Source organism: Magallana gigas, chromosome 10, assembly GCF_963853765.1.
Source record: "Magallana gigas chromosome 10, xbMagGiga1.1, whole genome shotgun sequence".
NCBI classification, from domain to species: Eukaryota; Metazoa; Mollusca; class Bivalvia; order Ostreida; family Ostreidae; genus Magallana; species Magallana gigas.
The window spans coordinates 3,973,357-3,994,935 of record NC_088862.1 but is presented as its reverse complement, the minus strand read 5'-3'; the positions used below and the strand labels follow the sequence as shown (position 1 = coordinate 3,994,935).

Here is a 21,579-nt window from a genome sequence, read left to right as displayed (position 1 = left end):
AGAATGGTAACGAATTTCTGAACACTTGTGGAACAAACTGTCTTTATAATTAAATGACCTTTCATTTGATACCAAGAAAAAGGGGCTGGCCCCTCATATTAGGGACCTAGAGTGCTCTAAAGTCTTTTTACTATAGTTCTTTACTGAGGGATATTTTGTAATAAATTATAGAAGCAAATATGTTTATCTTACAGTTATGAAGCCAAGCAGTATAACGATTTTCTCATATGTTACGTAATTAGGGATTTTTAGGGGTCAGAAGTCCAAAACTTTGACCACCTATATCTCAAAACGGAAAAATATTTTGAAATGCAGTATAAAAGAAAAGATGCTCAAAATGATGTACTTAACAACATGCAACCTAAAAAATTTGGTTCAGCGGCCCCAATAAGGAGATAAGGGACCGGCCCCTAAAACACTCTTTCTGAGATATCTCAAGAATGGTGACGAATTTCTGAACACTTGTTGAACAAAATGTCTTTATAATCAAATGACCTTTCATCTGATACCAAAAAAAAGGGGCTTGCCCCTAACGGTAGGGACCTAGAGGGCTCTAAAGTCTTTTTCCTATAGTTCTTTACCGAGGGGTATTTCGTAATAAATTATAGAAGCAAATATGTTTATCTAACAGTTATGTAGATTACCTTATTATGATTTTTCTCATGTGTTACGTAATTAAGGATTTTAGGGGTCAAAAGTCCAAAAATGTGATAACCTATATCTCAAAAAGAAAAAATATTTTGAAATGCAGTATAAAAGAATAGATGCTCAAAATAATGTACCTAATAACATGCAACCTTACAATTTTTGTTCAGCGGCCCCAATAAGGAGATAAGGTCCGGCCCCTAAAATATTCTTTCTGAGATATCTCAAGAACGGTGACGAATTTCTAAACACTTGTTGAACAAAACTCTTACACCTGAAACAAAATAGTATCACTTAAAATGGAGATCCTCTTTTCCTGTTTTAGATCATGTATAGCTGTTAAATAGCAAAATCAAGATCGAACATAAATCTCAATTTCTAAAATCAGACGGAAGACCTCCTCGTTGCTCGCAACGAGATCGTGTCTAGTTAAGGTCTTCCGTTTCCAACGGAAGACCTTCTTGTTATTCTTCGGTTTCTTTTTCCCTATTCTTATTATTATTATTTTTTCCCCTTTTTTTGTGCACGCGATTTCTCAGAAACGGCTCGGCCGATCTCAATCAAATTTTAGGATGTGTTAGATAGTGGTCTGAACTTGATTGGAAATTTTTTGTATTGATGACGTCACATCCGTTTTTGAGATATTGAGATTTTTCTAATTTTTATATGGGTATTTTGTCTTCTGTTGTTCTCCTAAACTATAAGAGATATTAGGCTCAAATTTTTACGGTAGGTAGAGGAAAGATTGAAGTTTTGCATGATTGTTGTTTTGTATGTTTAGCACTACTGGCGCCAAAGCTCGCTATGGCTCGAAAATTGACATTAAAAAAACGTCGTGAATTTTTGTGATTTTCTCTCTTTATCTCTTTTCTGGAAAATATTTTGTTAAAACATGTAATGTAAAAAAGGTTTATTTTTACAAGACCTTTCTGCTGATATCAAGAAAAAGGGGCTGGCCCCTCAAATTAGGGACCTAGAAGGCTCTAAAGTCTTTTACCCATAGCTCTTCACCAAGGGATATTCTGTTATAGATTATAGAAGCAAATATGTTTATCTCACAGTTATGTATTCAAGCAATGTAATGATTCAATCATGTGTTACGTAATTAAGGGTTTTTAGGGGCCAAAAGTCCAAAATTTCGATCACCCATATCTCAGAAAGGAAAACTATTCTGTAATGCAGTACAGAAGAAAAGTTGTTCAAAATGATGTCCTGAACAAAATGCAACCTTCAAAATTTCGTTAAATGGCCCTTAAAAGGAGATAAGGGACCGGACCCTAAAACCTTCTTTCTCATGTATCTCTAAAATGGTAACGAATTTCTAAACACTTGTTGAACAAAATTTGTGTAGATCTAAATGACCTTTTATTTGATACCAAGAAAAAGGGGCTGGCCCCTTAAATTAGGGAATCAAAGGGCTCTAAACTCTTTAATCTGTAACCCTTTCTTGAGAGATATTTTGTGAAATTTTGTAGAAGCAAATGTGTTTATTTTATAGTTATGTATTCAAGCAATATAATGATTTTATCATGTGTTACGTAATTAAGGGTTTTTAGGGGCCGAAAGTCAAAACTTTTGATCACCCATATCTCAGAAAGGAAAAATATTTTGTAATGCAGTACAGAAGAAAAGTTGTTCAAAATGATGTTCTCAACAAGATGCAATCTTCAAAATTTCGATAAACGGCCCCTATAAGGAGTTATGGGATCGGCCCCTAAAACCTTCTTTCTCATATATCTCCAGAACGGTAACGAATTTCTAATCACTTGTTGAACAGAATTTGTTCAGAATTAAATGACCTTTCATTTCATATCAAGAAAAAAGGGGCTGGCCCCTAAAATAAGGGGACCAAAGGGCTCTAAAGTCTTTAATCTGTAGCCCTTACTGAGAGATATTTTGTGAAATGTTATAGAAGCAAATGTGTTTATCTTATAGATATATATTCAGGCAATGCAATGATTTTATCATGTGTTACGTAATTAAGGGTTTTTTGGGGCCGAAAGTCAAAACTTTTGATCACCCATATCTCAGAAAGGAAAAATATTTTGTAATGCAGTACAGAAGAAAAGTTGTTCAAAAAGATGTTCTTAACAATATACAAACTTCAAAATTTCGTTAAACGGCCCCTATAAAGAGATAAGGGATCGGCCCCTAAAACCTTTCTCATATATCTCCAGAACGGTAACGAATTTCTAATCACTTGTTGAACAAAATTTGTTCAGAATTAATAACCTTTTATTTAATATCAAGAAAAAGGGACTGGCCCCTAAAATTAGGGGACCAAAGGGCTCTAAAGTCTTTTATCTATAACCCTTTATTGGGGGATATTTTGTGAAATGTTATAGAAGCAAATGTGTTTATTCTGCAGTTATGTATCAAAGCAATGTATTGGTTTTGCCATGTGTTTTGTAATTAGGGTTTTTTAGGGGCCAAAAGTCCAAAATTTTGATCACCCATATCTCAGAAAGGAAAAATATTTTGAAATGCAGTACAGAAGAAAAGTTGTTCAAAAAGATGTTCTTAACAATATACAAACTTCAAAATTTCGTTAAACGGCCCCTATAAAGAGATAAGGGATCGGCCCCTAAAACCTTCTTTCTCATATATCTCCAGAACGGTAACGAATTTCTAATCACTTGTTGAACAAAATTTGTTCAGAATTAATAACCTTTTATTTAATATCAAGAAAAAGGGACTGGCCCCTAAAATTAGGGGACCAAAGGGCTCTAAAGTCTTTTATCTATAACCCTTTATTGGGGGATATTTTGTGAAATGTTATAGAAGCAAATGTGTTTATTCTGCAGTTATGTATCAAAGCAATGTATTGGTTTTGCCATGTGTTTTGTAATTAGGGTTTTTTAGGGGCCAAAAGTCCAAAATTTTGATCACCCATATCTCAGAAAGGAAAAATATTTTGAAATGCAGTACAGAAGAAAAGTTGTTCAAAATGATGTTCTAAACAATATACAACCTTCAAAATTTCGTTAAACGGCCCCTATAAAGAGATAAGGGATCGGCCCCTAAATGTCCTTTCATCCAAGAAAAAGGGACTTGCCCCTTAAATTAGGGGATCAAAGAGCTCTAAAATCTTTTATCTCTAGCCCTTTAATGAGAGCCATTTTGTGAAAGGTTATTAAAGCTAGATTAGGTATAACACGTTTATATATCCTAACAATATCATGATTTTCTCTTGTGTTACCCAATTAGGGTTTTTAGGGACCAGAGGTAAACAAGTTTGATCTTTTCTATCTTAATTGAAATAAATGCAAGTATTTAAAAAAGCAAGCTAACTTTTAAAAAGCGATACAATAAAGCATTAATATTTCACTCCTTTTTCCACAACATGTTTTATTGTCGAAAATCAAAGTCGATGATGTCATATTTCATTCTAAAATTGAACGGAAGACCTCCTCGTTGCTCGCAACGAGATCGTGTCTAGTTCTTCTTCTTATTCTTCTTATTCTTCTTCATCCGAATTTGTCCAGGCCGTAACTTAAATACCCTTTGACATTAAGACTTCAAACTTGGAACATAGGTAGATGGTATTGAGAAGGAGTGCTCGCCACCAAAAGTTTTGACCTTGACCTATTTTGTACTTCAAGGTCAAGCTTTTAATAAAAAATATTGTCTGGACCATAACACAAGACCCCTTTAACATAAAAACTTTTAACTTGTATCATGGATAGATGGTATATAACCTAGTTGAACCTTACCAAAAATTTTGACCTTGACTTACAATTTTTATTTCAAGGTCATATTAGAAAAAACTTCATTGTTCAACTCCTGAATATACTTTGACAGAAGGACTTCAAACTTTAAACAAAGAACAATAATAATACACTTAGGTGTACTATTGAATAATATTTGACCTTGACCTTGTTTTACTCAAGGTCAAATTAAGAAAAAAATAAAAAAAAATTTGTCTGGGTCATAACTTAAATACCCTTTGACATTAAGACTTCAAACTTGGAACATAGGTAGATGGTATTGAGAAGGAGTGCTCGCCACCAAAAACTTTGACCTTGACCTATTTTGTACTTAAAGGTCAAGTTTTCATAAAAAATATTGTCCGGACCATAACACAAGACTCCTTTAACATACAAACTTTTAACTTGTATCATGGATAGATGGTATATAACCTAGTTGAACCTTACCAAAATTTTTGACCTTGACCTACAATTTTTATTTCAAGGTCATATTAGAAAAAACTTCATTGTTCAACTCCTGAATATACTTTGACAGAAGGACTTCAAACTTTAAACAAAGAACAGTAATAATACACTAAGGTGTACTATTGAATAATATTTGACCTTGACCTTGTTTTACTCAAGGTCAAATTAAGAAAAAAATAATAAAATTTGTCTGGGTCATAACTTAAATACCCTTTGACATTAAGACTTCAAACTTGGAACATAGGTAGATGGTATTGAGAAGGAGTGCATGCCACCAAAAGTTTTGACCTTGACCTATTTTGTACTTAAAGGTCAAGTTTTCATAAAAAATATTGTCCGGGCCATAACACAAGACTCCTTTAACATACAGACTTTTAACTTGTATCATAGATAGATGGTATGTAACCTAGTTGAACCTTACCAAAATTTTTGACCTTGACCTAGAATTTTTATTTCAAGGTCATATTAGAAAAAACTTCATTGTTCAACTCCTGAATATACTTTGACAGAAAGGCTTCAAACTTGGAACAAAGAGCAATTATAATACACTTAGATGTACTGTTGATTTATATATGACCTTGACTTTGTTTTACTCAAGGTCAAATTAAGAAAAAGATAATAAAATTTTGTCTGGGTCTGGGTAACATATAGCTGACATCATTCTTTTCAATTGTTAAACTTGCCCCATACTACAATCCTTGGGGAGAAGGGGAGACATGTGTTTTTTTGTAAAAAAAAACAATACCCACTAGTTTCCAGTAAGAGTTATCTTCTTTCTTGAGTGTCCATTGTACCTTAATGTATCTGAATGTTGATGAAGTCTTTCTGAATCATAATCATAATGTGCATTTTTGCAGATCAATATCATCGGAATGATATTCACCCAAGATGTAGTTCATCGGAATCCATGCAACCTTGCATTTGTCTGCAAGATTTCTGATAATCATTATCAATATTATAATGCCTTATTACACTTTTATGGAAAAATTATATTGGATAGTCTCAGGAAAAATTATATTGGATAGTCTCAGGATTTAAAAAAAAGAGAAAAACAAATACTCCAAAATTGTTGACACGTTTTTTTTTCTTTCATCCACATGATCCATCAATATTCATATATCAAAGGCCCGATGCATTAAACATCAAATGTAGAGATGGCAATTTATTGACCATTGCAAGACTATAATCAGCTCCGTGTCCATTAAAAACAACATTCGTTCTTTTCAGAGATGTAAAATTTGATGGATCGGTTTTTCTACTCTCTAAGTCAAAATGTTATTACTTGGAAGGAAGAAAAAAGCAAGTATTAGCATGTTATTGCCTTAAGTCAATAAAAAAGAACAGCTCTGACTAGAAATCGATGGAAATTTACAACCTGACTTTGCTTGTATATTTGTATTTGGAATTGTTGATTCACAGATTAATACACCCCATGCAATGAAGTGGCAAATGGTGTAATGTTTTTGACTAGTCCGTCAGTTAGTTAGTTTGTCAGTCAGTCAGTTTGCCATTCCGACATAACCCTGTGCAGAATTTTGAAATGGGATCACTAAATCATTTCTACTAATCTTATAGTACTTTCAGTACTTTGATTTGTTTTAAATTTCTCGCCACCGGAAATTAATTTAAATGCAGGAGGTCAAATCTTTTTAAAGATGGTTGTGATGTATATACTATTAATGTATATATTGCATGAATTAATTTTGAAAGGCAGGAATGAAATTTGGAGTTAAAAATTGACACAAAACTGTTTAATCATCTATCAAATTCCCACATTTAGTATTGATTTCACTTCAATCTAAGTTTTTTTTCTAACAATGAATGCACATACATTGCTATATAATCATATGTACCGGGTATACTAGCTAACACCTCATTCACTGTTGAATCTTTTTTATTTGTGGGGGTCTATGTTCGTAAGTAGCCGAAATTTACCTAGTTCATGGGGAACTATTTTCATTAGTCACAAGTTCATGATGATTTTAATTTAATATCAAACAAATGGTTGTATATACATTCGTTGGGATGTAGATTCATGGGCAAGGGTAACCCATGAAAGCCATGGACATTGACCCCCTAGGAACTGTTACGACTCTTGTAACAGCATATCTCTTTTAATCAGAACTAAATCAATTCAACTTTAGATTTTATTAGATTAAAAATCAATTGTAAAAATACCTTTGATCTTGATATAATTGTTATATAAATTAAGTGAAAAAAGAAAAAAAATCAAGAGATCTAAAAATTTAGGAAAAATGATGCAACTTTAAATGGAGCTGAACTTCTGTTCATGAGGACTGTCATCAACCAACATGACGAGATTTATAATTACCACGGTAACATGAAAATGGATTCATTTGCCAGAATTGAGTTGTTTGATCTCATGACACTTCAGAAATTAGCTCTGATTGATCCATTCCTCTGGATGGAGAAATCTTAATGGATTTCATTTTATCTGATAGGTCTGTCATTTCGAATTCATCAGAAACCGCAGTGGTTTGCATATTGTCATCAATGTCCTGATCGGAGGCGAAACTTTTGGTGGCGGAGAACAAAGCATTGTCTTCATCTGACTCAGATTGAGCGCGGTGTAACGTATCTTTGTAACCCGAGTCACTGGATGAAACATCCACTTGATTCAGACTTGGGGCTTCGTGGAGAATGATCAGTCCCCCCGCTGCCTCAAAGCCCAGGTGTTCTGACTCGTTAAAATCGTTGTTTTGATTTCTAGCACAGCATTCTTGGGAATGAGGAAAATCTACATCTGACTGTAGATTATAGTTGTCATCACTAAAACACACATGAGCATGTTCACACTGCCGGCCCGAATAAGGCTTCGGCTCCAAACTCTCGACAGTCACATTCTCGCTTTCTGATTCTGTCGAGGAATGTGACACAGTATGTTTCTTAGCAAGATACGAGGGTTGCGGGCTATGTTTAGCCATTTGAATTTTCGGTCGAGCCCCTGTACACCTTGTTGGGAGGTTGGGGTTAAAGGTCACTTGATGATGGTGGTGACCATTACAGACCTGAGCAGCGGTCAAGCGGTACTCTGGGTGTCTGTAGCTAGGACTCAGGTTACACCCTTCTTTATAAAGCCCATTTTCGCTGTGATCTGACAAATAGTCCTCGTCCCTCTCATGTGTCACAGTATCACTGAAATCGTAATGGAAATGAGAAGATATGCTGTCATATTTTCGGGCAGTCATTTTCTGATTGTGATGCCAGCGGATGGCAAACGGACAACGAGCCACAGCAACCACCATGAGCATAATGAGGAAAAGGGCCAGCACAGCCCCAATACTGCTGCCAATGGAAATAGACACAGGGATCCGCCAGTTTGACGTAGACGCGTCAACACATTCACGATCTGGTGTCACTGTATTGTTTTGATAAATAACTAAGCAGATCTTGTAAAATGTATCAGCAACTAGGTTCTGGATATTGTACTCGTTAGATGTAGCCGGCAACCGTGGTCCATACTGTACGTATTTGCTGGCCTCTTTTTGATAGTGGACTTGATAGGCCAGAATGGCAGAGAGTAGCGGTGTGGTGCCTGGGCCCCAGGATAGTTTGATGGAGGAGGTGGTGGAAGACTCCACTTGGAGATTGATTGGAATGGTCAGGGAAGGGGTGGAAGATAACATCATGCTGTCACGCGTGGACATTAGGCCCCTGGTTACCCCTCAAGCTGCTGGATGGGTGTCTGAAAAATAAATATGGAGTCTGTTTATGGTCATGACTTTCATTTATTATTTATTGCTGCAGAAATAATTTTTGGGCAGTTATTTCATTTCATATTGATTTAATACATATGTAACATTCATCAAAATAATTAAATCCTCTGAGTCAGCTCAATTTCATCCTCATTAAAAGCTCTGTATTTGTCAATATAATGTACAATCGGTAATTGTAGACAAATACTAGTATTGTTAAGTGGTTGATTCATTAGGTGAACATACAGGTATTTACTACTCTCTCTCTATAAAAAGGATGGTTGAAGGACCAAATTAGGAGAAAGGTTGGAGGACCGGTGTTATAAGTCAGTTATGGCTAAAAATTGATAGAAAAGGGTTGATCAGGATTGCTGCTAATTATTACAGTTTGTATACTGTGGTTTCATCAATATTCGTTTAATGCCAATTTTCGTGGATTTCGTTGTTTAGTTGATCCACAAAATTAAATGTTCATTTAAGTTCAATTTCAACTAGTATTTTTTAATGATAGGATCATTGGCCACGAAATTACGTATCCTTGAAACTGTGGTTTTCAGAAAATCCACGAAAATTGATACCCACGAAAATTAATGAAACCACAGTAATGGTTTGAAAATTGATTGGGATCAGGATTTAGATGCACTAGATTCTATAACAGGGAATAGGGGAAAGTAGATAGAGACAGGTTCAAAGAAGGAATTAGTCTGTGATCCACAAATGGTCTGAAACAGAATTTATCATGCTGTCCAAAGCATAATAAAGTGTTTGGTGAGCCTGAAGTGTAACCACCCATCATCATGCTATAATACAGATGTGCATTGCACTCAAGATGTTTACATCAAGGTTGTAAACAAAAACAGAGCTATTTCAATTTGCACTCTTTAAACTGTATCTGCACCAGTATCATTGCAGATAAATATGTAAAATATATATATTTATAGTCATTATCATTAGATCATCTGAGAACAATCTATTCATGTCTAGGGTAATGTGAATTACCAACAGCTGAATTCCGTCGATTGTTGTGTTGCTTTGTGCATTTATAGTGTCTGCACTCTAAGTTGCAAGAAAAAAAATGTCAAAGTCTGGAATATATCAAAGTGCATAATACCATTTACCAGAAGTTGGAATTTATGTTTGAAAATTTTCAATTCATCAGCTAGATTCAAAAACCAGGTCTGAGTTCCAGAAGCTTAAATTTCATGTTCAGTGAACAAAGACAGGAAACATGTTAAGGATCTGAACCAGCCTGCCTGTCCTAGACTAAAATAAAAGGTCAAAAGGTACAAGGTCACATTTAAAGGTCAAGGATAGAACACATCCTTAATTCCAAATACACAAACTACATGGTCAAAAAATCTGCATTGCCAAATAGCTAGGGCTGAGAATGATTAGCACTGTGAAGATTTTAAGGAGGTTGGATGGTCAACCAATTAGCCATAAGATCCGTCTTAAAAAACATTTAAATGATATTTTGGGTCATAAACTATTACAGTTGAACTTCGATATCTCGAACACCGATATCTCGAACACCGATATCTCGAATACAATGGATATGTCAAAGTGATTGGTAAGTTCCAACTACTCATTTTATAAGTATTTTACTCTCAAATATTCGGATATCTCGAAGTTTTCAAACAGTCCAATCTAGTTCGAGATAACGAAGTTTGACTGTATTTAGTGAAGAAAAAATCCAAATATTATGATTTTTAAACAATAAAAAAATTTGAGCATTTTCCTATATCTGTATACAGAGCTCTTCGTGTAAAGAAGGTAAATATAGCCTAAATATGGCCATGACCATCCAGCCCCCTTTATAATGCTTCTTGAACTATGAGACCTTGGTATATGAAATCTTCTTTGTTATTAATGCTAAAAATGTTATACCCTGCTGATGTTTTATGCAATATTCTAAGTCATTAAGCCTTGTGATCGCCTTCATCCTCTTAGCTATGCCTAAGTCACACTGAAAATGAAAAAGATTGTCGAGTCACTGATAGTAATTGATCATTCAGGATACACCTTAAATTACTGATTACAGTATTAATACTGTTGTCCTAGATATCAAGACTTAATAATTATAGTTTATGTAACCCAATCTACATTGATGCTCTTATAGAAAGCATCTATCATGATCCGACCTGAATGAACTTTCCAGACTCTTTTTTTCAATAAAACACCAAAAAAAAATTAAGGTTGGAAATGAACAATTATCTTAAGACTTAAGCTGAGAAATTACGCTCACCAAAATGAGATTCAGTTTAAGATATTCAGCTGGCAATTAATGACACATCATCACTTTGTGGTGTACACAAGCTGTTAATTGCCCCCACCACCATCAGCAGTGCTAGTTGTGGCATCATCATGGTGCATATTGTATATATGCAATTTATTTACTGTTACCATGGTTACAACTGTAGAGGTCTTGAAGGAATAGGAAAAGGAAATGGACCAGGGGTGATCTTTCATAATTAAGGCTGTATGTTTTATGCAATTTTGTAGACATTGTCAATCCGGTGGTTGAGTTTGATTATTCCTATGATATTTAATTTACGGTAATAAATTTATTCTAAATTTTTTTTTTTTAGTTTGGTATATACGTAACAAAATTTAAATTAAAGATCAAACTTGGAAATAATGGAGACAAGAACCCAGTCCTTTTTATAGATGAGACAGCTAGTATGCCATAAATGACTTTATTTAGGTCATGATTATAAAGGCAGCTATAACTGTCAAGCTTCATTAATTTTTAAGGAGACAAACTAGTGGCCCACTTAATGGGGGAAAAGAACAAAGGGACCTAACTAGATAGATCATTCAATCTATGGGACTTATGTAACATGTAGTGAGGAGATGGATTATTAATGGGGGGTAATAACTCTTTCCATTCCCTGTAAACACCTGTCAGTACTGATGAAGACGCTGCTCCCCAGAGCATAATATGCACATGTAATGATGTATAACAGAGATATAAACAAGCTAAAACCTTTCATGTTTTACAAGAATTCACAAGATTCTGTGTGTTTGGAGGAGGTTTCTTCCATGCTGTTTAATCATTATTTTCAGTATTTAAACAATATGTATTTTTAACTTTTTTTGTTAATATTTTGATGTGGTATGTGTAACATTTGAAATATTCCTTTAAAAAACCCTAACCAATTCCTTTTAATTAAATCCAAAATATTAATGTCTGTCATATTTGATATTAAATGGCAGAGAAGCCCAGTGAGCTGTGTTTTACAATGATTTCAAAACCCACAAGATAATTATATTGATTCCTTATGAAAATGAAGAATTAATATCCGCCTAGAATTGTACGAAGTACATTGTGCAGATTTTGAATTCTCATTTTTATTTTTTGGAAAGATGTAAAGTAAATGAAACTATGACAAAAGTTGGAATTATTGATTTTATATTCTCACGATTTGACGCAAAACAGTTGAATCGCAGATTTAAGTACTCGCGTTAATAAAGGAATAATTAGTCACCTTGCGTCATGAACTCCAGTATAACCTATCATGCTGAGAGTAACTTTTTGTGGGATATTGGAATTTTTTTTCATTAATAAAATAGGACTGATGTTTGCAGTTTGATGTTATTTGATTGTAAGAATGTTCACTTCATATTAATGTGTCCGTACGATTGAGTAAGATTTAATTAGACTTAGATTGGCAATACACTTCAAAGAAATGTATTGATTAAAACTATAGATAACGCATGCTATTGGATTATTAATTAAGTTTATAACAAGAAATATTAAAATCAGATTACAGCTGTATTAATCAGGATCAAGAGTAAATTGTTCATTTAATTTGTTCTCAATTTTACAATTTCCTGATATGGACAATTATATTCTAGTATATTTAATAATGTAAATTAATACCATGAAAAAAGTTATATCATCACACACAATTATTTTGATGACAAGAATTCTGATGAATCTATTAAATTAATTAAACTCATGATGTTTAAAGGGAAAAGAACAAATTTTAGTAATTTATAGTCTTTTAATTTACTGTACATTAAGTTTTGTTTTATGAAAAAAACTTTTTCATTCTAGATCTGAACTTTGATTGAATTACTTATGTGCTTGGAACAAGTTTCACCATAACATGAATGATTTATTATTAGATTCAATTCAAACCAGGTTTCACTGTAACTTTTACATAATTTGTTCTTATTAGATTCAGCTTATAATACCAGCTGGTTTGACTGTATTTTAAAAATATTTACATATGGTTTCACAGTGAACTACATAAAAAATTCTTGCTTTCAGAAAATGGTTGAATCCTTATTATTAATAAGAAAAGAGATTTCATGCCATATATTAATTTATAAGAAAAAAGTACCATTAGTATATTTAATTACCACTCAATTTTTTGGTTGCAGGCAGCCTGAATCTTCAGTTTGAAAAAACACATACATTTTGAAATCCAATCGTAAGATCTAGATTGCCTACCATAAACTAATGCTTTCACCATGAGGATTTAAAAACCAACAATATCGTTGAGCATGGCCATAATTTTGCAGAGTCATGAAATATGAATATTTTCCATCAATTTTCCTCTGTTTTCTGACACAATTATGAAACACATTAAGATATTTTTTTCTCAATTTTCTTATCAGTCGAGAACTACTTTCAACATGGTATTCCTATCCTGACTGAAAATGTCTGAAAAATAAGGCTTCTGAGCCGTATTAATTCCTCTAAGGAACATTTATGAATACATTAAGGCATTATTTCTTCATCTCGCTGGTGGATACAGGGGGCCCATAAAAAAGATTTCTCGGGGAGATGTTCCAGATACTTAGCATGTGTAGGAATTAAGGCCCAGCTGTGACTCTGAGATTTATTCCAATAAATAATTCCCCCCAAACAGGTTTCCCCTTGTAGATAAATCATGCATCAACAATCAAATACATTGTATCCTGTTCAGAATTGAATCAACAACATTAATTCTCTCTCTCTCTCTCTCTCTCTCTCTCTCTCTCATTTACAAACCTTCAGAAGAGCATAATGAGAAACAGTCCGTCACCCTCCATTCTGAGACATTTAAGGCAGTAGATATGCCATTCTTTTTCTATAAATCCTCTTCCATAATTTCAAATGATTGAGTTTTTTAATTTATCTGAATGTCACAAAAAAAATCTCCCGACAGCCACAGGCATTGATATTTCAAGATTTTAAGGACCATCTAGTACTTTTCTGGGCCTTAAAAGTTGAATCCTGTTAGAACTAGTTTGGAACATTACAGTCCATGTGCAAAAGCTGAAGCTGCATGCAGATGAATGAATATAAGACCTCTCTCTCAGTCCCTTTCATTTTGTTTGATTATTTACCTTTTAAATACCCCTCCAGATGCCGCTGTGACAGACACTTCATTAAAAAGATAATGTACAAAGTTCCTGCACACATACAAAAAAAGCTATAATTGATACGACTCTTTTCTCCAGAACAATTCCTTTGAACTCATAATATTAATAGTCCTTGTGAAGTTTTTTAAAGTTAATCCGGCCATTATACAACTGCTAGGTTGACGGTCAGCATAGGTATATTGACTTGGATGTACATCTGTTTTTGCCGGCTATTGATCAAGCTCTCTCTCTGTACAGATGATGTGACGACACTCATCAGAGTACCGCCAGTTCTTTAATCATTGATTTTTCAGCAAATTCCTGTTATAAACACTTATTATCACATTGTCTCTAGGCTTTGATCAAGGTTTATGGAGAACTGCTACATTCTGGCCTTAATGTGTCGAATTTTCAGAGCTTCCATTAAATGCATTCTAGCTTTACTAAGTCTCAGGCTCTCTCATTATAAGAGCCATTAAACACACAAGGAGCTCTTACTAGCTCTTAGTTCCTATACAGGTATGTGTACAAGCCACTTCAGGTCCTTAAAGACTTGTATAAAGTTAGCTTAATACTGACCAAGCACACGTTTTATATATTACATGTATTTTTACATGATTCAAGTTTTGTGTTAAAAGGATGCTGTAATATCAGCTAATTTTTGCCATGATCTAATTTTCGCTTTTTTTACGACCTTTTAAATTGAAAATAACTGAATACGCAGAAATTATATCCAGTATCAGTTTCTATAAGAAACTTTTTAAATCGCATAAAATGACTGACGCAAATTAAAACTGTTACAGATTTCCCCCATTTTCGCAAATTTTGTGACATGGAAAACAACCGGATTTTTGGTATTTTAAACCTATATATATATACCCTTTCTGGCAATAACACTATCTCTACAACTTCACCAAGCTATAATAAAAAGCCAGTGAAACTACTAAAACTGAATTTTTTACACTAGTCAATTGCTTCATGCAGTTTGCAGGTTTAAATCAAACCTACTGTGTATTATATTTAATTTTAAATATAATTTGGGTGACTGTGATAAAAAGTGTGTTTCTGATTCCCCGACCGTCACTACAAATGTATATTATATATCCTTTTGATATATAACCTGACCCAAGAAACTTTAATGGCATATTTTTCATGTAGTAATAATTTGGAATTTCTCATCTGTAAGTATCTAAAACGTAAATGTTTGATAAATGATATCTGTTATCAACTTTTTTAGAAATCATAAGGGAACATTTTGATAAAGATTTCCTTTAGCTTAAAATGCTGAAATTGTTCATGCTAAAACATTTATAAAATTTTCCAAGAATTTTTTAACCCATTAATATAAAAAAGTAATGTACTGGTGTTTCCAGAGTAAAAGCAGTTTGTAAAGTGTATTTGTCTTCCAGAAAGATCTACTCACTAGCTTTAAGCTCTCTTGCGTTTGAGGTATCATTGGCTCATACCTGTACCTTGTAGTTGCTGACAACGACGGAACTTGCTGTTTATTTAAAGACGTAGTGGTAGAATCAGACAGAAGCAAAAATTAATTATCAGGGCTTATGGATTTTGTCAACGAGATTATTTTGATCCTGAATAATTTATCACGTGGAGGCTGTGTTATGGGATCAAATATCTTATTTTAATTATTGATTCCAAGTTTTCCTTGCCCTGTCACTTTAAGTGAAACAGATTTAACCGAATTCCAGGCATGTCGATTGTTTACTGTGACATGTAAACACATTTTTCATTCATCTGTTCAAAATTTCTGATACAGTGACTGAAAGATTTCTTTTTAGGTGGGGGTAGATTTTTTTTTGACATTTTGGCATTTGAGAGTGATCTGCTCCTGAAAGATTTACGGACATTTTCCCAGAATTTGAAACAATTGTGGATTGTATTGATACATGTAAACATCGTGTTCCATTCTTCTTGATTATGTCTTGGCATATTGGCATGGGGGAAATGCTATCATTGCCAATTAGACTCTAATTTCATGCCAACTGCTCAACTTTACATTTCCAAAAAATGCTGCTTGTTGATACCAGGAGATACATTTCTAACAATTACATATTAAAATGTCTCTTCTGCTGTTTGATTATTGTTTGTTTGTTTACCTTTTTGAGTGTTGAGTGTTATTTCGAGATTTTTGAGTCATTTGAAACTTTAATGATTACTTTGCATAGGAAAATATTTGCCCCATTTTTTTTGCCCCCTTATTCCTTTGCTTTTAGCCGGCGAATTTCAAAGACTGGATGTGTTCCATTGTTGCAAATAATATATCGTTTGACACAACTGCATCTGCAGGTGGTGGAATTCAAGACGAGGCAAAGCCCTTTTAATTTGTAGAGGGGCGAAAATAACATTGGGAGAAGATAAACCTGTATGCTGTTTATTTTAATCCCTTTGAAATTCACAAATATGATTATAAACTGATAATGGATTTCATGGATATGGCACATATTTAGTTTGATGTTTTATCCACTGGGCTAAAAAGTTAAACAATTAACAAATCCTCTGACTTTGAAAACTTTTGTTAACATCAAGTGCAAGCAAATTTTAAAATACTGAGTTCTTCCCATATGCTAAAACATAAATTTTTTAATTCAAAATGTTCACAATTGCAAACATATTTATTAACAAGAAAACATTAGTTTTTGTGGATTTGAACTTCACCCAAAATTGTCTTTAGACTCTTTAGAATTATAGAAATATGGTATAAATGACTAAGTTGACATCATCTTGGTAAACAAATTACTGCTGGCACAAATTGACAGGAAAATGAATTTATAAGACATTTTAGTAATAGACAGTGACCAAGCGAACTGTTGACAATAATCAATCCTCATCCACAAGATGGTTTATATTGTTTCTTTGTTTCTTTGATATTTTCTGCAAGTATATGATATAAAAATCATGAACATGACATTTTTTTATAGTGCATCATATATAAGCCTTCCAGGTCACTGTATATTTGCTGTCCTCGAGCCTGTAACAACTCTTAATTTGGCTAATATAAGGCAACCTCGAACTAAAAAAGGATGCGATTTTAAAAATGCCATGTAATAGCCTATATATCAAATAGACAAAAGGTCCTTGCTCTGCAGTGACGTAAACATTCCTTATAAATTGACTTTGATCAACTCCGAAGCCAGCTGCAGTGTTCCCTTTAAACTTGGTAAAAAAAATATACCACGTATTTTATTAAAAAGTCTATTGACCGATTATTCCAGACCTATAATAATTTAGCACTAGGTCACATCTGCTGATTGAAGAAGATTTTTTGAGTGATTCAGAGCTGTTCATACCTGATTATATTACATGTTTAAGGCCATATTACATAATGAGCGCCCTAAATGAAAGACATGCGTAGAATAAAAATGTCGATTTTTCCTTGTCCTTCTTTGATACGGCCTCTGATTAAACCGGTTATAGTTTTATGCAGAGACTTAAAATCTATTGAACTATGATGAAATGGAAATTTTAATCGGAAAGTTTTTTTTTGCTTTTATTGCTGAAACCAACACACAGCTCTGAAAATTAAATTTGTCTCCAAGAAATCTCACAGCAGGAAGATAAATGACAGAGAATTTTTATCATAGCTGATATATATAGCATATAGCATTATTTAGCATAACAGAAATCTTGACGTGTACGTCTAATTTGACGTGATCGATGTACCGGTACATCATTTTAAAATTGATTGTCAAGCAACAACATTTAAGAGTGCAGTTTAAAAAAAAGAAAATTACTAGACTAGTGATTTATTTAGTTTGGCGTAAGATATTACAATTACATGCAATATATACCTGTGGTATGCAATTATCTTTTGCAAAAAAAAAGTGACTTTGAGACTTAAACAGTGACAGCCTTAACTTGTTGCCCACAGATATGATGCAACAGCCAACTTGTATGACTCAAGATCAAAATTATTATTGTATTGAGGCAAATTTAACCAACATTATGTACAAAATATATGTACTTGATTCATCTATGAAAAAAATGACATTGCATAAAATGGTTATATAACTTGTTTTTTTTGTCTTTCAATAAAGCTCTCAGTTTTTTGAAAGCATTCAATTGTTTAACTTTTCTACTCACGGCTTACGTTAAAGTTTCAGACCTCCCCCCCCTCCCACCCCAAGGATATCCTGCTTTAACCTATAGCAAGTTGTAAATTAGTCAGTGGCATGCTCAATTACATGTGTGTGTACCTCAGAATCTATGATATATTTAAGGTATATAAACAATAAGAAATACATTAACTTCAAATTTAAAAATATATCTTTAACTAAAGTCAGAATTGAAAGCAAGTGCCAGTTACAGTTTAAAAAGATTAAAACTGCAGTAGCTACTATAATTGAACATGATAAGTATAAAAGTTATAGATGTTAATTTTTTTGTTTTTTTGTTGTTTTGGGTTTTGTTTTGGGGGTTGGGGAGGGGGTAATGTTTGGGGTTTGTTTTGGGGTTGGGGAGGGGGTTGTTTGGGGTTTATTTTGGGGTTGGGGAGGGGGTTGTTTGGGCTTTGTTTTGGGGGGTGGTTTTGGGGAGGGGGTTGTTTGGGCTTTGTTTTGGGGGGTGGGGGTTGTTTTGAGTTTGTTGTGGGGGGGGGGGGGAGGGGTCTTGGGGGAGGGGTTACAGGGAATGATTATGAAAGCTGAGCATCAGTAAATTTCCATGGCAGAGTTAACTTTACAGGTTTCAGCTTAGAATAAAATGTTTCATATTTAAAAGTGAGTAAAATTACGAGTAAAAAACTCTAAGAGAAGTCCACTTCTTGAAGTCAACTTGTGGGCAAGTTGTCAATGTAAATATAGATGTCATAAGGATATTGAGATGTTCATAAGTCCCCTGCGCAGTTAGTGAATTGTCAATAACTGAAGTACAAAGGTACACTACCGTCATCACTAGCAAGATCATTACATTGTGGCCACCAATGACGTACTACAGTTTGTTATAACAGCGCTGGGGTCATGAAGAAAATTCAGCATCGGCTGTGTTATTGCCAGAGACTTCAAAGCTCCATGCGTCTCATTGCCCTGTAACTATGTTAGAGATCCCCAGTGGAGCAAATATTTAACCATTTGTATTGACTTCTGTGATTTCTACTCTCAATATGAAAGGATTTTTATTGATGGGTTTTATTAGTGGGAATTAAGCTAGGGGTTCTGAGAGAGAGAAAAAATATTGGTTTAGATTTTAAAAGCGCATGCAGTTATATTATCTGAGTCTGTGTATAATTTATGAATTTAAAAGCCGTACCCAGTGGAGCCTAAATGTGCATCTGTATGTAGTCTGGGAACTGTTGAGAATAATCGATGTATTAATCATTTCAGGTTTTTTTTTCTCTCAGAGAACTGGGGATGTATGACATGATAATAAGTGTTGTCAACTAACACAAAGTTTAATCCCAAATTCATAAATTTATTGAAAGTTCTTAATACTGTCTGACCTTCCGATAGACTCCGCTGTGTAATAAGTTTCTAAGTTCCTTAATTTAAGATTTTGTCTGCTAATTACTTTATTAATTATAAATTTTACTTTTAATAATAAGAAAATAATTTCTGCATGAAATATCCCTTCCTTATTTAAAAAAAAAAAATTCTGACAGTAGAACTATATAAATAAAATTGCGACAAAAGTTTGGTGCTCTTATTTTCAATTTCTTGAGATTTGATGCAAAAGGATAGCATTCAGTACTTAATAATGCGTAATATAAGAATTTTTTGATAAAATAAAAATTTACTCTCATAATGTAAAGCGCCAGGACTGATTACTACAGGTACGAATATAGTAATGAACTCCAGGCATGGCATCTGTGTGAACGAGTGCAGTATATTTATATGCTTATCGATGTTCAATCATTAATTATACATTGCATATATGCATCCATGATGAAGATCATCACAGATTACTCCCTCGGATAATTCTTTAATCATTAATTATTCATTAATTTGCAATTAACATCATAATCTTCAACAAAAAATCTTGGATGCTATTTATTGGAACCAAAGATGATCGATTGTAAATTATTTTGGTAAAATTGTTTTACTGTCATATACAGGCAGTATTAAAAAAAAACAGTAGATAAATAATATATCAATTTGAAGCCAACATTCGCACAAATAGCATATTGTTCACTAGTACATGTAGCTTTGATTCAATAGCAATTTCAATGCAGCAGTATGCATTGTTTTCAGTCTATGAATTTCAATTCACAGACGACTGCAGATTTCATCGAGTCAGTCGAGATAAATGCTTGGGAAATGTTGCATAATATTAAGTCGTTTTTTTCTTCAGAAATACATCCGCTATAGTGAATTTTTAGAATCATATGGAAGTAAAAAAATTTTCAACTTGGGAATCAAGAGCCTGCGTGATAAAACTTTCGATCTGTCTGCAGGCAATAAAGTTATCTATATGTGTCAATGGATGAGATTAATGCATGCATTTAGATCAAAATTTAACCAAACACTGAACACTAAGGTTCTAGTTTTGTTGAGGGGACTTTATTATGGCTCAGTTCTTTTATGATGATAGATAGCTTTATAATCAGTTCTTTTATAATAATTACGAGCTTTATATAATCTTTCTTAGTTTTCCTGATGTATACTTAGCGTATTGTTATTTTTATGTCTAATATGAATTACAATGTATTGACCAAGACTCTAATAAACAAAACAGGTAATAATTTAAAAAAAAAAAATAGTTCTTAATTATATTTAGATACATTAAATTAAAACCCCATGTATTATTCAACAACTTAATTTGGTTTAATATTGGATCAGTTTAGTCAAATGCTGAAAATCACAAGTTTTTTAATTACAATAAATCAGGAAGAATTTTGACCCATGTAACAATTTACTCTGAAAGGACAGTGACATCAACAACAAAATAAATTGTCAACAGCAATTGGTGATGAAAAATGAAGGATGAAAAATTAAATGAATATATACTTACCATAATTTTATTTCTAGATCCGTAGAAAAAATAAATAATATAGATATCCTTTAAAATCAGAAGCTTCTGAATCAGCTGATGGTAAAGATATCATCTGTTGATATCCATCGCATTCTCGACACTGTATTGTTGTCTGCTAGCTACGGTAAGCTCTCTCTCTCTCCTGCAGGATACTCAGCTGGTATTGTCTTGGTGTGATTGCAGCAGTAACTGGTCGGGAAATTATTAAAGGCTTCGTGAAATTTCAAGAGTTTATATGTTACATTAGACTTGACACTGCCTGGAGTAGTTAGATATATATGCTGCCGCATGCAGTGACGGAAATAAACTGATTTGGTCTGTGAGTGACTGCCTGAAAGCCGATTATGTGATCTCTAGCTACGTACTGCCATGACTTTATATTAAAAGATTGGTCATAAACCTCAGGGAGAGTCTGACTTTATATTAGAGACCTATGTCTGCTTGCTTCTAGCTGCTAACCATTGTGTGGAGGAAATGTAATAAATATGTGTATGATTATTGTGTGTATATATATATATATATATATATATATATATATATATATATATATATATATATATATATATATATATATATATATATATATATAAATATATTATTTACTTGAAAACTGTTACTTTGTATAGTCCAGGTAAAGAAGGAAATAAATCAAGCAAAGACTGAAGTGATATATTTGGGTGTATTATTGGGCATTTACGTGACTCTTG

General features: G+C 33.3%; 2 protein-coding genes across 6 annotated transcripts in view; one reads left to right on the top strand and one right to left on the bottom strand.

The window, feature by feature from the left end:
- LOC105344797 (UPF0415 protein C7orf25 homolog) overlaps window positions 1-21,579 on the top strand; it is a 57,742-nt gene that overhangs the window by 11,132 nt on the left and 25,031 nt on the right. The window lies entirely within an intron of this gene.
- On the bottom strand, window positions 6,993-21,247 carry LOC105344795 (uncharacterized). 5 transcript variants are annotated; one of them, XM_034453512.2, is made up of 3 exons: window positions 20,852-21,247; window positions 10,421-10,499; window positions 6,993-8,523 (listed from the first exon to the last, which is right to left on the bottom strand). In XM_034453512.2, exon 3 carries the CDS (start codon window positions 8,483-8,485, stop codon window positions 7,199-7,201), a length of 1,287 nt encoding a protein of 428 aa, XP_034309403.2. In that variant the 5' UTR covers window positions 8,486-8,523; window positions 10,421-10,499; window positions 20,852-21,247; the 3' UTR covers window positions 6,993-7,198. The 5 variants fall into 5 exon arrangements, with proteins under 5 accessions (XP_034309403.2, XP_011450975.3, XP_034309402.2 ...); XM_011452673.4 differs by lacking the exons at window positions 10,421-10,499; window positions 20,852-21,247 and adding an exon at window positions 13,874-14,186; XM_034453511.2 differs by lacking the exons at window positions 10,421-10,499; window positions 20,852-21,247 and adding an exon at window positions 13,536-13,847.

Coding starts and splice junctions, on each gene's coding strand:
- LOC105344795 (XM_034453512.2), bottom strand. CDS start 8,485: ATGTCCACGCGTGACAGCATGATGTTATCTTCCACCCCTTCCCTGACC.